The following is an 18,235-nucleotide window of genomic DNA, read 5'->3' on the forward strand; positions in this document are numbered from 1 at the left end:
ATATGGATATTACCATTGGCCAATATACCTTTTTTATTCTCAATATTATTGTTTTATTTATTAATTTCTATTATGAAAGCTTTGTGCTTACTAATAGTCATATTTTTATCAGAGGTTCTTCATTAAATAAAAATATATCAGTTTAAACTTAAGACATAAATGAGAAATTATCCCCCCTTTTTTCTTGAAACTGGAAAAGGGCTTTTTTTTTGTATATACCATAATTCAGTGGTAAAACATAGATTAATAAGAGCAATTTATATATCCCTCAGCTAGATAACTTGCTAAACTGGTTCAAAATTGCATGTACAGTGAGATTTTAGAATTCTTATATGAGTATATACCATTTGCCTTGATTGTAAAAGGCTACCATAAGAAAAACAAAAAAACTTGAAAAATCATAAGATTATTTTGACCAAGAGCTATTTTGTTCCATATACAAGTCATAAAATACTTGTTTTATTGATTTCAATCAGAAAAAATGCAAAAATAAGAACTTGGAGTCAAGTCTTAACTGCATGCATGCTGTATGACCATTAAAGGCTAACATACTAGAGTATGCCAATTTAAGAGCTTAAATTTCCCATAAGCAGGACGGTTGACCAAAAAAGATGATTAAACATGATTACTAACATCAAATTGGACTTATTTTCATTGGAATAGGTACAACTTCTAAAAATTGGATTTCTGGTGATTCTCTGTAATAGGAAGTACACCACTAATTAATGGCCCCATTGCTTTCTATGTTAAATTCCTCAATTTCGAGTGGTCACAGCTCTTTTATCTTAAGTTCAAATCAAGTGACAATCATTGCATGTCAAAGCAACACCTTCTGGTGTCCTGTACTAAAAAAATCAACATACCTTACATTGCATATAAGAAAGAACTGGTTCCCGGAACTTCGGATGTACCAAAACAGGTACTTCCGATCTGACAAAAAGGCAAAATGTACCCTCCTTTTTAAATTTCATGCCATTTTTTTATTATTCAAATTTATCAGTCAAAAATTGTTCTGCAATGATCACCAGTCATGCAGCTTTCATTTGATACCAAAATTAATAAAATATTCTAAATATATTGAAAGTTATGTCCATGCGTAGGAACTATTTTGTGTTAAATATGTACTACTTTCTGGTATGTGCTTTCTGGCCGGGCCTGAATTAGTGGTGTTACACCTGAAACACAGTTGAACACAGCAAATAACCAATTTTGTTCTGTGTTGAATATTGTATTCACCCAGAATTCAACCTGAATTCAAATTAAGCTATTAGTTGAAGCAACCATTATTCTATATTGATTCAAAGTTGAACATCAACATTGATTCAACATAGACTTTCAACGTTGATACAAATTTGCAAAATCTAATAATAATTCAACATTGATTCAACATAAAAAATAAACATTGATTCAATTTTTAATTAATGTCGTGTGCCTGCTGGGTATTATCCAAACTCTCGGAATGATTGCAAAACAAATTTTAGAAGTGTCAAAAGAGCTGGACTCAAAGATGCAAGAATTAGACGAGGAATTAGTGAAGGCAGTACGTCACACAGAGCACCGAGAATTTTTTAAGATTGTCGAGGAGCTGATTGAGGAGTATAAAGAGAAGCTCAGACGCTACAAAGAAACAATTATAAGAAAACTAGCACAAAGTGGATACAAACCCAAGGACAAATTCAAAAGGAAATTTTAAGTTTACTATTATTCCGATAGTGGGATTAATTTACCAGCTTTTAGATCAAGTTCTTATCTGTCTTCTTGTTATGTACTTGGGATTAGTCTATAGAATTCTACGTGAGCGAGACACATACATTTATACTTAGTTTAAGTGAACATTTAATGCAAGCTTTACTGTTTTTTAACCCAGACTTTAATATCTTTTTGTGTATATATTTTTTTATCATTATGGGACATTTTCTTATACTATCTTGGATTTATTAAATCATTTAGCTACTAGGTGTGTTCTCCTTTTTCTATTAGTAAGGTGTAATCTTTTGCGCATGTACATTACAGGTAACTCCTCCCTAAATCTGTCTGGTCATTTTCTTGGTGAGAACATGGGGAACAGATCATTTAAAAAATCTGATAAAAAGAAAAAATGCAGAAAACGGGACTAATTAAGATCCTGAATAAAAAACAAAAAAGCGACTCCAGCTGAGTCTTGTAGAAAATTCGTTCTGAACTTGTAAACAAAGTCATTGACGAATAATGAAATCCTCCTATTAGGAAAGGGAATGAAAGGAGTATGTCCGGTAAGGACCGATTTTGGCCTCAAATTTCAGGTTCATCTGACGAAAGATTTTGACCACTTTTTAAAAACTTAAGTGTCTATTTCATTTGATTCGATTAGTTTATGTGAAAGATTTTAACTGATTTAGTCATTAAAAAGGATCTGATTCAAGCTCAAATATGAAAAATCTACCAAATATGCCGAAAAATGTCACTTTTCAGATGGTTTTTGTCAAAAATGAAGGTGGCCGCATCCGTGTTCATCCTCAACCTTTATATATGTTATGTATTATCACCAAATACAGCTTGCATTTCAATATTAAGGATGAACACGAATGGGGCCACTTTCGTTTTACACGGAAATCGTCTGAAATTTAACTAAATTGCTAGAATTGTGAAGATTTCAGTAATTTAGCATGACTTAAAGGTGCAACTACCCGATATATGTGCATGGTATTGTCAAAAACAGCCCATATTTATGTAGCAGAAGCATTCTTCTGTCCAATAAATAACAAAAAGTTTACATTTTAACAATTTTGTAAAACTGCTATATTTTGTTGCCAAAAAGGGGTCTTACTGGACCTTCTCCTTTATTCCTAATCCAAAACGTAATAATATACGAAAATAAATATTAATGGACTTTAACGAGCTAACTAGAAAAATGAGATGTAAATTCCATTACTCAGGAAAAAACAACAACAAACATATTCATCCATTATATTTGCAATCGGGGCATATACCACCCAGGGGAAATGTTGCCCTAAAAAATTACTTAATTGACACAAAACTAGATATATCAAAACTGGAGGTTAAACAGTTTAGAGACAATTTGTCAAAATTAGAACGCAAAGCTCTAATAGAACTTAAACATAATGATAGCATTTATATATCTAAAGCCGATAAAAATAACACAACAGTGATTGTAAATAAGATCGATTACATCAAAGCAGGAACAAGTCAGTAATCATTACTTGAAAATAAATGAACCAACTATTAACGTTGTTGTCAAATCTATAAAACATATTGTTGAAAATCTATATAGGAAAAAAGAAATAGATTCACAAACTTATAATTTCTTGAAGAATAATAACGAATCAAAACATGGACAGATGTACCTTCTTCCAAAAATACATAAAATCAATCTAGAAATAATTAATGAGGCGTTTCGAGATGGTCAAAGAGTTGGAAACATAAACATTCCTTACAGACCAATCATCAATAAGTGTAACTCTCCCACAAGACGCATTGGGAGATTACTGGATCTTATTTTAAAACCATTATTGAAGAGGCATAACTTTTACATTCAAGATACAAAAGACTTCATTAATAAAGTAGAGTCACATGAGGTCAAGAAAGATTGCATTCTTATTGCCTATGATGTAGCGTCAATGTACACAAATATGAACATTGCATGATAACTTAGAAGAAACAGTTACCAATGCATTAGAATCAATTGACACACAAGAATATACTTTAAAAATTCCCAACAAAAAAGATTTAGAGACATTTGTTAAATTAATACTAAGCAACAATGAATTTGAATTCAATGGACAATTTAATACAAACAAATTATAGGAGCACCTATGGGTGGTATATTTTCTCCGATATGCACAGTTTTACATCTGTCTGTACTATTAATAAATATCTTGGATAAGTTCTAATGGAGAGAAAACATCAAATTACACTGTCAATACAGAGTTGACGGTTTTATGGTCTTCAGAGGCACATTAAAACAGGTTGAAGATTTCTTTAACATTGCGAACAAAATTGAGGTGTCTAGATCTAGTATGACCTATTTAGATACCGAAGTGTACAAAGGTGAAAGATTCCATAATAATAACATCCTTGATGTTAAATCACATATTAAAAAAACTGAAACGTATCAATATTTACCAATCACTAGTGCACATCCGAAACACACATTCACAAGTATTACAGTGTGTGAATCTATACGTCATATTAGAAATAATAGTGACATCATTGAATTAGATAGACATTTATCTAACTTACAAGATAAGTTAGTTGAAAGAGGATACTGTAAAAATAAAACAGAGAATGTTATTAGAAACGTTAAAAATACCACAAACAGAAAAACACCTTTATTCAAGGCCGATAGGACAAAGAATGTTCCACTCACTTTCATTACTAAATATAATCCAATGGTAAAAAACCTTAGTAAAGTTATAAGAAAACATTGGAGCAATCTGCAAAAAGACAAACAATGCAGTGAAATCTTCACCCAGGTGCCTATCATAGCGTATAAACATAACAAAAATATCAAAGAATACCTTGCTAAATCAAGGAAATAGTTGGGAGACTTTTGAAAAGGGACCCATGCTTTAATAGTATAAGCATAAAATCCCGACACACTGTTAGTTATTATCTTAATTATAGGCAACAAACTTTCATATAAATGAAATTAAATAAAACGATGTCAAGTCTTGAGATTTATTATGTATGTTGGTTGAAGGAACCGCATTTAATTATAATATACAACTGAATACTAATTAACATTGGCCTTCCACTAATGGTTCCCCTTGAAATGACCTAATCACAAACTAAGACTGATAACTTAGAAAGATTTTCAAAGTCAATAGACCATGACTAAGGGGGTGGAGCCAAATTATCTCCATGGAAATGAGATGTGCCAATGCTTATACAACTGCATACCAAATATCATTGACCTACCACTTGTGGTTCCACATAATCTGACCTAATCACTTACTAATACATGTTAAATAAGCAAAAGTTTCAAAGTCAATAGACCATGACTGAAGGGGCAGGGCCAAATAATCTCCATGGAAATGAGATGTGCCAATGCTTATACAACTGCATACCAAATATGATTGACCTACCACTTGTGGTTCACCATAAACTAGACCTAATCACAAACTAATACATTGTTCACGCCATCGCTGCCGCCGCCAGAAACAGCCATACCTGTCAACTCACCCGTTTTTTGCGGGTGACACCCGTTATTTTTACCTCTCACCCGGGAGTTTTCTTTACCCGGCGGGTCCCGGGAATTTCTAACATTACCCGTTTCACCCGGATTTCTGACCAGAATTGTTTCCGGTATTTAGAAGTAATACGACCTTCGGTTTTATCGGTCTTTTTCAATGTAACCAAAAGTCAAAATGTAGGACTGTTTACCTGAGCTACGTACCGTGTAAATTAATGTTCTCTGACAGTGAAATAGCTTCAGGTTATTCCTGTGAAAAAACTAAAACCACCCAAATAGTAAAGAGGGCCCTTTCAGTTGAAAATAACAAAGTGGTAGTTGAAAACAAGCCAAGATTTTTTGTTTTGTCAAAACTTGCTAAAACATTACTGGTTTTGCCAAACAGCTAGGCAGACAGTGAGAGGGCATTTTCTTTAGTAAAGAAAATAGCTACAGAGTTTAGGGCTGATCTTAATAAGGATACACTGTGTGCTCTTCTTTCTTGTAAAATGAATACACATTTGCATTGCTATGAACTGAAACCAAGTGCAGTTCTTTTAAAGAATGCCAAGTCTGCTACTATGGAATATAACAATAGTCTGAAATAAACTTGTATACATGTTCTAACTGTTTCATATACATATTGACTATATAAATTATATATAAACATATTTTTGTTCTTCAATTGAGCCCGCAAAATGTCGTACGCGTTATGACCTGAGATTTTTTTTCTCAATGCAGGTCATGACCTGACTTTTCATTTTCAGAGGTTGACAGGTATGAACAGCATACCTATGTTTCACTTTTTGACTCCCTCAAGGCAAGACAAAAACAGGTTGAACATCACACCCAATATTCTAAGGAGAATTAGAATTTACACAAGACTTAATACCTTGTAGATACATATTTTTTTTACCTGAAGTCCTTGTGCACTCTGCATTTTACTCTGTGGGTTCCAAGTCCAAGATCAACAAATCTTTCACCACAAAATTCAATGTAATACTAAAAAAACAAAAAAGATAATATTCAATGAGAAAATATTCTACAATTTGCAATAAAAATATATATCATATTTGGCGAATTAGGTCGTTATCCTCTAATGATAGATATTTTAACAAACATGATTAAATATTGGAAAAGAATTCATATTAAAAATAATATTTTATTAACAAATGCATACTCTCTCTCAAATACATTATCTAAAGCTGGGAAGAATTGTTGGGCTAGTAGTATTGATGCTATCTTAAAATTACTTGATTTAAAAGAGTATCAGGTGCTTTCATCTAAAATAAACATTAGAAACATGGTGAAAAAGAAATTATATTTAAAGTATTGCAGCATATGGAAGAAAGAATTATTTAATGATAAAAGACAAAATAAAACCTCTGGAAATAAACTTACAACTTATCGATTATTTAAACCAAATTTTAATTTTGAGCCTTACTTATTGAAATTACCATATATTCAAAGATGTGTTTTAACAAGATTTAGAATTGGAGCTCACAAACTTGAAATAGAAAAAGGTCGTTATTTTAATATTAAACTAGAAAATAGAATATGCAAACTCTGTAATGAGGAAATAGAAGATGAGATGCATTTTCTTCTAACATGTAAAACTCTGGATAATGTTAGAAATCCCTTTCTAAGCAAAATATATAGTAAAAATAAAAATATTTCAAAACTTGATAACAAATCTCTTTTTATTTGGCTAATGGGAAATGAAGATAAAAACATTTTGATAATAATTTGTCAGTTTTTAGTGGTTTTAAATATAAACAGAAATACAATATTAAATTAGATTTCTCTATATAAAATTATGTATGATCAAATATGCATTTACATAAGTTATTTCTTTTACATTTGATAAATTATTAGTATTTACTACGAGGTGTGCTGTCCAATAAAGGGACCAGAATAACAGACTATTGGTCATATTGTATTACAATGTATATATGTTTATTATTTACAAATTGCCTACTTCATTTTCTTTAATATTATATCAATCAACCAAATCAAAATCAATCATATTATGTACTTTGTTTAACCTATTTTGAATTTACTCTACATTATGTTTGAAAATTATATTATAATTATTCTGCTCATTCTGGGCGCCGTGATTGGCAAATAAAATATTTGTTTGTTTGTTGTTTGTTGTATATTACCAAGTGGGGTGCACAGATCTAAAGAATGTAAAAATTTTGAAAATTCCAAATGTGATGAAGTAAGGAGATACTGACATACTACATTTAAGCAAGCATCAATATATGTAGTGAATACTAATGAAATCAGTATGACAGATATAATTGATTGATTGGATTAAGGTACATTTTCAGGAAAAATCAAATCCAATATTATAACAATGTAAAATCTATAAAGTCACTAATATAATACAAGACCAAATGAGATCAAAAACCTTATAGTTTTTATTCAAAACTTAATATACAAATGCTTATGCAACAGCATACAACATATTAATTAATGGTCTAGCACTAGTACATTTCATAAGAGCAAAATGTCATAAGGACTCATATAAAACTTCCAATGTCACTGAAGTATGATATATTCAAAACTAATATTCTGCTTTATATTGAATTGCAGAAATTTTGAAACCCATTGAAACATGGTTTAAATAGTTTGACTTTTACATTCTGATCGAAGAATAAAATGCACAATTAAAATTCATCAGCAAACTATATATCAATGGTGTCCTTAACAATTTTATATAACAAAACTCCTGTATGCACAAGAGTTAAGTGTAAACTTCATTTAAAAAAAAGTTTAGTTACTTCACATTTTGTCTCTTGAACTCTTAAGGGCATATCCAACAGTTTATTTCTGACGATGAGAATTTTTTCCCTTTAAGAAATTTCATTCTTCTATTGACAGAGAATCAAATTTTACCAAAAAAAATATATGTTGTCGATTTCGTTTTTTGCAAAAAATTCTGTTGAAAATTGAACATTTTTGCAACTTTGGAGAAACAAACGTTTTTTATTTAAAAAAAATAAATATGACTTTTTAATCAACATATACTTATATAATGGGGCTCAAATAGAAGCAAAATAGTTCAGGATGGTTAGAAAAATCTAACTTTACCATTTGAAGAATTAATTCTTACTCAAATAAAGCAAAAAATGTTATGGTTACCCCCAAAAACGGCAATAAATGAACATTTGAAATGCACATTTTAGATTTTTTTTAAATATTTCTAACGGTGTCGATTTGACCAAGGTAAGATATGTTATTCTTTGAAAAAAATGGAACGTCATAACGTTTTGAAAAATAATTGTCACCATAATCGTTTTTGAGAAAAATCGAGTAATATAATATTGTTTACTCAATCCCTTCCGTAAGCCTCACAAATTGCGCCAAAAATTAAGACGTTTCGGGACGTAACGTTATATTTCCCCACTAATTTTTCAAAGGCAGTGTGATGGTGTGGCAGACAAATGTATTTTTACACTGTGACTTTGTTGGATAGTTGTCTCGATAGCACTCATATCGCATCTTCTTATTTATAATGAACCAGTATCTGTACGAGATAATAATTCAGTTAGCTTTACTATTGTGTTCGTCAAAATTGTGAAACCCGGGTGTGAAACATGCAAACCATGAAATTACAAACTATTAAAATAGTCCCCGGTTCTGGTATATTTCATCCCTCTTTTAAAACAAACCTATTACATGTTAGAAATCAGTTTCTGTGTGTCGGTCTATAGTACAAAGCAGGGTTAATTTTCATATTATATTTACATTTGACTGATGTTTTTGTTCTGATTATTCATTTAATATGCCACTTGATGTCCGTCATCCATAATCATTTTTTAGTTTACCGTTACTTTGCAAAGAAGTGATCTTCTTACACTGATTTATATTACACTGTCTATAATTTCACAATATCGAAATCAATAAAGAGCACGTGAAATTTTGCAACCAAACACTTGTCTAAAATCTCACCGACTCCGTATTATATATTCATGTTGCAGTTTTGTTTTTTTTTCTTTATAGGCTTCTAGCTATAACAAAAATCTGTATGTTGACTCTTAGTGTTTTGAATTATATGTTTCGTTGGGTTGCTGTTGTATTAATGTATACCTTTAAAATCTTTTTCATAAAAAAAAGGATTGATTGGGTATAGAAATATTCACATATCTGGACTGCTCCCGTCCGACAGTTACGTGTATATCTTTTCTAAAATTGGGTGCGGCCGTTTAGCTGCTTGGATGTATAAATTTGCAGCCTCGTTTAGTCGAAATATCCAATGCATATAGTAAGGAGAGTTCCGCGCTATCTATACGTTAAAATACCATCTAAATAAATGGTTGAAGGGATACACGAACTTCGAATAAAATCCCTAAACAACAACAAAGGTCACATGAATTTTAAAATGTCGCATGACTGATTTTAACACATCTGTTGCGCCTTTTGCAGTTGTAGATGAAAAAAAAATTGATTAACAAAACAGATCAGTAAGACATTGACTTGAGAATAAACGAAACGGCCGAAAAAAGTTGAATGTTAATATAAATTGTGGCCATTTTTTCGTTTGTTTTTGCTTTTATGACATATTTACAATATATAAGTATATGAAATTGACACAGTAATTTTTCCACCTAAACAAGCCTGACTGCTGTGGTTTTACGCTTCGATATATCTGTTCTACTGGCCTCTACATAGTTTGGCTGCATACAATGTAACCACTGATGTAGCCTGTAATTCAGTGGTTGTCGTTTGTTTATGTGTTACATATTTGTTTTTCGTTCATTTTTTTACATAAATAAGGCCGTTAGTTTTCTCGTTTGAATTGTTTAACATTGTCTTATCGGGGCCTATTATAGCTGACTATGCGGTATGGGCTTTGCTCATTGTTGAACGCCGTACGGTGACCTATACATGCTATAGTTGTTAATGTCTGTGTCATTTTGGTCTTTTGTGGATAGTTGTCTCATTGGCAATCATACCACATCTTCTTTTTTATACTATATTATTATTGATTAATCAAACAAATGAATTCAAAGAGAAAGATGCTGAAAGAAATTCTGAAATTTTCGTTTAGAAATAAAATATAAAATAAAAATAAAATACCAAAACTGAAAACTGTTAGAGACAATTAGCAGTTGAGAACTAATGATAATGCATCACTATATGAAACTGATGAATTGATTGCTCCCGTGCTCCAGTGGCAAATATATCATGCATATTTACGACGAGGCGAAAGTAGATCTGAAGTAAATAATTAATACATTAAAGATATAAAGAGTTTGTTAGCGGTAAAACGTATGCCGTACTAGATAAAGTTGAATAATGATCAAAATCTTGAGTTAAGCTATACCACACCCCCCCCCATTTTGTGAATTATGGTATTTCGATGGCTTTTTTCCTATCCTGTTGTGGACCCGCTGACTTAAGAGGGCGTGTCTAATTAGTCACGACCTACACCGTTTTTTTTGTGTTAAATTATATTTGTTTCCTCATACATAAGTAAACACTAGAGTAAACACCAACATCGTCAGATATTTTCTACTTGTAGTATATCAGTGTATATATTACAATATTTTCCTATTTCAATATTTTTTTTATTACTGTGTCATCTTTTTTTTTTACATTGTTTACCGGTTAAAGGTCATATTCATTTAAAGAGCTACTGTATATATATAAGCACTTCAACGCAAAGCTAGATGCATGATAAATGTTAGTTTACGCCGTATTTTATTTTTCTCAAGAAACCATTTTTTTTTCATCTGTCTCAAGTAAAACCAAACTTTGAGTTTTCTATCCTGAATGACAAAATCTTGGAAAAGTTTGGTAAAGAATTAACTAATTACAATTTGTTTTGCATTCTACTGCAATAATAAATCATTACGCATTTGCTCTCGTTGTTTTCTACTGTATTGAAGATAATTTTAATAAAACGGAAACTATGTTCTAGTACTGATCAAGATAATTGCAGTTCTTTTGTAATAGACCGACCAAGAGGACAAAGACATCTTTTGAGTTTTGAGTTCTAGTTCTGTTAATATTCTGTATGAGTTTTCTGCCGATTCCTGCCGTGCCCTTTCCTTTGAGGAAAGAAACCGACCTTTGCAGACGGTGATTATGACGTCGTTGAAACACCGTGAAATTACGGGAAACAATAGACGACGGTTACGTTTGTTATTACCTCCCCTGAAACTGTTGGATATGCCCTTAAATCAAAATACTTTTTAAATCTCTCATTCAAATTTTTAATATACTTGAAGACTTTATTTTTCAGAATTTTAAGGGCCATACTTCCTTCTTTGAGTTGAATAAAATTATTCAAACTATCGTACTAACTATTTCCTAAAACTTGCCTGATTAAGAGCATCATATAAGCTTTCATAGAGGTTTTCTAAATTAAGTAGGATAACTGTGGTTCCTGTTTCCATGCACACTTTGATTCTGTTAATGTTTCTGCAAACCTGAAAAGTTTAATATTTTAACGCATTAAATATCTTATAATAATAAATTATGATTAGAGTCACCTTTTAAAACATCCCATATGCAAATAAAAGGATAGAGAACATAGTAATCATATCAACCACAATGTTGATCTTTTTTTTAAAGAATAGAAAATAACCAAAAATTGCTATAAGAAAATATTTTAAATGCATCATTCTAATATGACGTTCTTCTTTAGCTTTGGTTACAAAGCCATGTTCTAATTCGAATAGAACATGGGCTGCACGTGATTGACGTCACGATTGAAATTGCAACGTCAGATGAATTTTGAACAACGCCAGAGATCAAAATGGACATTTTTTTTGTGTTGCTTGCTAGTAATTTTAAATGTGTCTGTCCTTTTTTTTGATAAACTGTTGATTTTTCTATGACTTTTTTGTTCATCAAATCAAAATGGCGTAATTTCGAGCGTCTAATATAGGTCCGCTTCGAAGTACAAAAGCTCAAAATATTCCTATTAGAATCGAAATAATTCTATCATGCCATGCTCTATGCTCATTTTAACATGGGTAGGCATTATATTTGTAAACATTTAATACCTCGCTAACGCTCAGTATTAAGATATTAACAAATATAATGCCTGCCCATGTTAAAATGAGCATAGAGCATGGCATGAAAGAATTATTTCTTAATTCCATCATGACTGAAATCCTAGATCTCTTGCTTCAAACACTAAATATCAAACCCTTACAAAACCTTGATACTAGCTCTTTTATCTTTAATTTTTTGTGTCCAAAACAACATGTCAATTTTAATGAATTAACCTACTGGTTTTATAACAGAAGAATTATCAAGCATTATTTATCACAGAAATTTAATCATAAAATCTTAAAAATCTCTTTTAGATATTCATGCTTGATCTCAGATCAATGATTTTTTTTCAAGTATTATGCTCCTGCCAAAAATTGATGGTTTTCTCCACGTACTCCAACTTCTCAACCACCATGATATATCCACTGTTACAGAAAGCAGCATTATACACCCAACAAACAAACATAAATAAAATTACTTGTGTATATTCCTGGTCACTTGGAAAGCTACTGCCAAATACTACCTCAGCATTGTCCATTGAGAATATTTTCTGTTGAAGAATGGTTAAAGCTCCATAGTTTTCTGTTAGTAGTAGAAGATATCTGGTTTCACTGAAAAAAACACCATGAAATTGAGGACAAATTGGAGTCTCTATACTTTGAAGGTAACCTTATAATGAATTGTTGAACTTAAAGAGGACAGTTAGTAGGATTGACATCGATGCACTCTAATGTATGACACTTCAAGCGTATTTACCTTGTATGTTTTAAGACAAGCCTGTTAATAATCTAAAACCTTGAAAATTAGTACAATAATTTCATACAAATGATGTAATTTGTTCACCATCATAATTAATGACATACCTTTCTGACTGACTACTTCCTTGCAGGCATGCTTGAATCATTCCAGTTGGAGAACATTGAGGATCAAATTCTGTTTTCTAAAAATACATTTAAGTATCTATGACCAATAATAATTAACTGTTGACACAGTGAAACACCTTGCCTTTCTGCAATTTGATAATATGGTGCAAATGTTGAAATTAAATCTGAAAGATTTTTAACAAGTATTCTATGCAAAGCCTTCACAGTCATTGATCCATGACTAGAGGGTCAAATAACCTCCATGGAAATGAGATCTCTAAATTCTTATACAACTGCATACTACATATCCTTGACCTATCATAAGTGGTTCCCTTTAAACTGAATTAAACACAAACTAACACATTCTTGAGGTTTTCATGAACAGCTCCCCTAAGTGTCGCTATTTCTACTTTGTCTTGGCAAGACAAAACAGTTAACCATAGTACTAAATATTCATAAGTTACAAATTAATAGCACTTAAAACTAAATTATCATAACATAAAGGTTTATGCCAGCCACTGCCTGATATGACTGCAGCATGGCAGCTACATATATTTTTGTCAAATCAAGAGTGTAGACACATTGTACTTGATACAGAAATGTGCTGCATACTATTAGTTACACAGTGTGCAATTGTCCTAATACGAGAATTTATCGGGTCAATAAAATTCATATCGGATGAGGCAAATAAGCCAACCCTGATATGAATTTTATTGACCCGTTAAATTCCGTATTGAACACTGTGTAACAAATTTATCCTGATTTTGTTGTATTACATATTATTATATTCAAATTCAATATTAGAACAATATCAACCAAATATATTTTAAATATTTAATCTAAAACTGACAAAAATTAAAAATATTAAGACTATAAAGCAACTCAAATTTTATATATATTTTTTTATTAGGTCAATGGTATAAGGGAGATAATTTCAATTGAGGTAATAAAAAATAGTACTGAATTTTATTAGGACAATATCAGCCACTAAAATTGTGAGAAATTACTCTAAATCAGGATAAAATAGTGTATCTTACACACATATACAGAACAATAAGCTAGACCATTTTAATTTAAAAAGTTAAGACCTACATTGATTCTGTTATCTTAATATTTGCATTATTTGCGTTTGATTCAGGCTTACCTCTGCATTGGTAATCACTAAATGTGCTAAATTTCTGGAAAATATATCCACTGGTAAGACAATTTCTTCTGGTAGTCCACCAAAATTTCTTAAAATGCAATGTTTTAATTGATACCATGTTGGTTTCCTTCTAGATATTGATATAAATCCATACAACATCTTTAGCAAGCTGAAAAAAATAAACACTACAAAAACAGGTCTAATATATATATATTACACAATATGCTTGGAATTGTATGAAGATCATCTGGATGTCAAAAAAATTTATATATTCTAAAAAGGTCAAAAAATTAAAAAGCCAATGATTTCCTGTGAATTTGATAAACAAAACTAATCCCGGAAATGAGTCTGGAATTGCTCGTTTTAGTATTGTCGCAAAACATCCGGATTTAATTTTTATCTTCAAAATATAAAGAAACGTTACTCAGTAGAGATGTCTGAGAAAGTTATTGTTTTGAGTTTGAGGAAAATGGTAGACAAATTTATGAAGTAAATGCGATGCAACAGTTAAACAAGTTCGTTGATGCTATGAGTATCATATGTCATATGACTGTATGAGCATACTCAGTAATATAATTTTGATAATCTTTGTTTGAAAAAAGGTCACCAACTTTTAAGTTATCTCAAAACAAACGAAATTAGGTTAAAAAATTTCCAGATCCTTGGTTATATACCAATATACAGTATTATAAATGTACAAATCCCTACAAACATAATAAAAGTTCATACCTGTAAAAGTCTCTTAATCCATAGAATTCTCTCTTAGCTGTTGCTGCCTTATCAAATACTTCAAGATAGGACAGTGCTAAAGGTTCTATCATAGGATGTATCATGTCCTGTACAAATTCATCAGTGGAACAAATTTTGCTGAAAAAAAGGAATAGTAATTTTCAAATTTTAATATCAGAATTAAAATTTCTACTCTTTCTTTGTAGAACATATAACACATTTACTTAAAATTATTAATCACTATTCATCAACAAAACTAAAAAGGTGTTTAATCACATTTAGTGATTTCAAAGCTGACAAAATTAATCAAAGGGAAAACATTTTATACATACTGTGCACTACTCAGCAATTCCTCTCTATCTGGTACATCTCTCTGTACAAAAATCCCTCGATTCATTTTAGCAGGATCCAAAGCCCAGTTGGAAATTCCAATAAAAGCAACCTTTGTGAAATCAAATTAATAATTAACATGAGAATAGTTCAATAGCACCATATTATATAGTGTATGCATTAATGATAAATCTTGCAATAAAACCAACATCATTAGACATTTACAATCTTTTCATTGTCAACAAATACCTAAAATCAGGAAATTTTGACCAACTGTTGGGGATTTAAAACCTTGTAACATTTAAATATATTTTAAAATCATTGGCAAATGACATATTTGCTTCTCACTAAGGAGAATAATAAAATATATCTGAATGATTATTGCTAAGATTTCTAGTGGACAATATTTCATGCAAGTCCAGGATGATAACACATTTAAGAATACAGCATTTATGTAGGAATTTTAAGTCAGGTCTATCAGAATGATAGGTTGGAAAATTGAACTGGCATTGGTCAAAGAAATGTTGCAAAGGGACAGAATATTTGCCATTTAATAGTCCATCTTCAGACTCAATAGTTTTCATCAGGCATCTTAAATGTGCAGGGACTGTAGCACTCTCAACACAGTGTATCATATTTAGCATCTCCATTTCAACAAGACATTAATGTGAAAAAATAGGATAGTATACTCCAAAGGTGATTTTTTTAACCTCATGAGCACCTCATTTTTACATGAGAACAGTAATATATTTAAATTCAATCTTCTATAATACTACAGTTATACTTACCTTTTTGTGAGGTTCTGGTTTTTCATCACCTAAACAACCATCTTCTAGCAAAGGATGAAGTGTCTGAAATCATAACCATTATTTTATTCATTTTTAGGGTCTAACAAGAAAATGTACATAGAACATGAATGCCCTGCTTGCACTATCATTTTCTATGTTCAATGGACCGTGAAATTGGTGTCAAAACTGTAATTTGGCATTCAAATTAGAAAGATTATAGCATAGAATATATCCAGAGACATATATACACAGAGATTGGCAACTCCGTGAAATCCCGTAAAAGATCGCGGCCGGGGATGAGATTCTCGTCGATAAATATTAGAACATGTAATCAAGTCAGGCATGAACAACCTCGATAGATAATCAAGAAAAGCAATGGGAAAATTATTTCAGATCATATTATAATTTCTTTTCTAAAAAAAAACTACTTGAAATCATTAAATTCATTTTCATGTATTTATTGAGAAAAATATTTTTTTCTGCATTTCATATAATTTAAAAATTCAAATCTGGTAATGATCAATTGTTATTACAAGAAACTTTTCTTTACCGCATATCTTTGCAATAGTTTGCTCCTTAATTACACAGTGAAATTATGTGTGTCCGATTTTCCGGTAATTAGTCCCTTAGAGTTGTGACTGTTGATTCACAGGTGTGTGATTACGCAATTTATTGCCCTCCGATCACCTGAATTTTGCCGGAGGTGAAGTTCTATATGGATTATTACTTGGTAATTGTTTTTAAAACTAAACAAATTCCGACATATTATTTTAACCATGACCAAAACTTTATTTTAACAGAAGCACTGGGCAATACTATAGTATTCAATCAGGAAACAAAAAGTCTTTTAACATGTTTAACATGTCAAAAATAGAAATGAAGCAAATTTTTCATATATAAAAAATGTGTAGCCAGGAGAATTTTGTATCTTGAGAAACTGATTTTATATCTGTTTTAATTTAATTATATTTTTAATTGTCGATTGACCTAGAATAAAATTATTTATGGAACCTTTGCATAAATTTCCTAAATGAACGTACATTATAGTGTTGTCGAAATCACTATTTTTGCTGCCATGAAATATTGAATATGAATCTGTCATTATTTGTATTTTTTTTTAAGACTTTATAATATCACAGACTCTGATTAAAAACAATTTGTATCATAACATAAGTACATTAAAATGCCCTGCTGAACTGTAGAATTTTAATGTTTTGTTTCATAGATCACCGGAGTACTACAACATTCTTATCTTTACTCTTTCCTATTGGGTAGTGAAACTTGAGTTTGAAATTAGAAAGATTTAAAATTGTGCACAAGTTTTATTTGATCTTTTGCGGGTTTATGTTGTTCAAGGTAATTTTCGGTGCAGTTATTTTCTTTACATTTGTTATTTTTTCCTCTGTGTTACACGACCTTGTACTTTTTGTATTGCCCCTTGACATCTCCTGCTTCTGTTTAAACGTTTTCCACCAATATCTTTTATTTAAAACAGATGTCATCTGTTTTAAATAAAATAGTCTCATTCCCGGAATTTGTTATACAGTAATTCATTTTAATATCAGCTTTTTTATAAGCATATAAACTCCTTGGTCTCTTCACACAACTTATGTTTAGGACGGAATGCATCAATTGGTACATACATGTACCAGGTTATGGATATATAAGTACACGTTAAGTGCTTTTGACCTTCACAAGATTTTTTTTTTTAAAAACATTCATAGATGTGCAAAGAATATTGTTGTCGTTGGGTTGTTGTCTCATTGACATTTACCTCACATTTCTGTTTAGTCAAAGCATCTGTGCCTTTTCAATTTATTGCAGAAAATATTAGCATAAACATTTTTTTCAAAACAGGAGAGGTGAAATAGTGATCACAGAATGAGGACATGGAAAACTGAAACAGATAAATATAAATAAGCACCATTGACAATTTGTTAAAGGACTGAAACAAACATAGATGCTGACCAATGTGAGCGACTAGTGTACAGTAGTAGAGTGGACATTTCTTGCTTCTTTTTCTACATATTTTGTCATTTCATGTAAACAATTAAATATATTACTTTCCATGGAGAGGAAGGAATTTGTGAAACGAAATATTTTGCTATTTAGTACTGTCAAGATATATCACAGGGGTAAGATAAATGAACAGTTTCTCTTTTTTTACATTATGCTACCTTTATGCTACAAGGGTAGCATT

The 18,235-nt window shown here is 30.9% G+C and overlaps 1 protein-coding gene across 1 annotated transcript in view; it reads right to left on the minus strand.

Annotated features, from left to right (window-relative positions):
- LOC139482742 (E3 ubiquitin-protein ligase rnf213-alpha-like) overlaps window positions 1-18,235 on the minus strand; it is a 305,645-nt gene that overhangs the window by 97,123 nt on the left and 190,287 nt on the right. The window contains exons 43-50 of the mRNA XM_071266815.1: window positions 16,036-16,098; window positions 15,250-15,359; window positions 14,918-15,055; window positions 14,189-14,357; window positions 13,045-13,121; window positions 12,660-12,792; window positions 11,503-11,610; window positions 6,087-6,172 (exon numbers count right to left, since the gene is read on the minus strand). Coding sequence (XP_071122916.1) covers window positions 6,087-6,172; window positions 11,503-11,610; window positions 12,660-12,792; window positions 13,045-13,121; window positions 14,189-14,357; window positions 14,918-15,055; window positions 15,250-15,359; window positions 16,036-16,098 — 884 coding nt within the window. The remainder of the gene's footprint in view (window positions 1-6,086; window positions 6,173-11,502; window positions 11,611-12,659; window positions 12,793-13,044; window positions 13,122-14,188; window positions 14,358-14,917; window positions 15,056-15,249; window positions 15,360-16,035; window positions 16,099-18,235) is intronic.

This window comes from Mytilus edulis, chromosome 1 (assembly GCF_963676685.1).
Source record: "Mytilus edulis chromosome 1, xbMytEdul2.2, whole genome shotgun sequence".
NCBI lineage: Eukaryota > Metazoa > Mollusca > Bivalvia > Mytilida > Mytilidae > Mytilus > Mytilus edulis.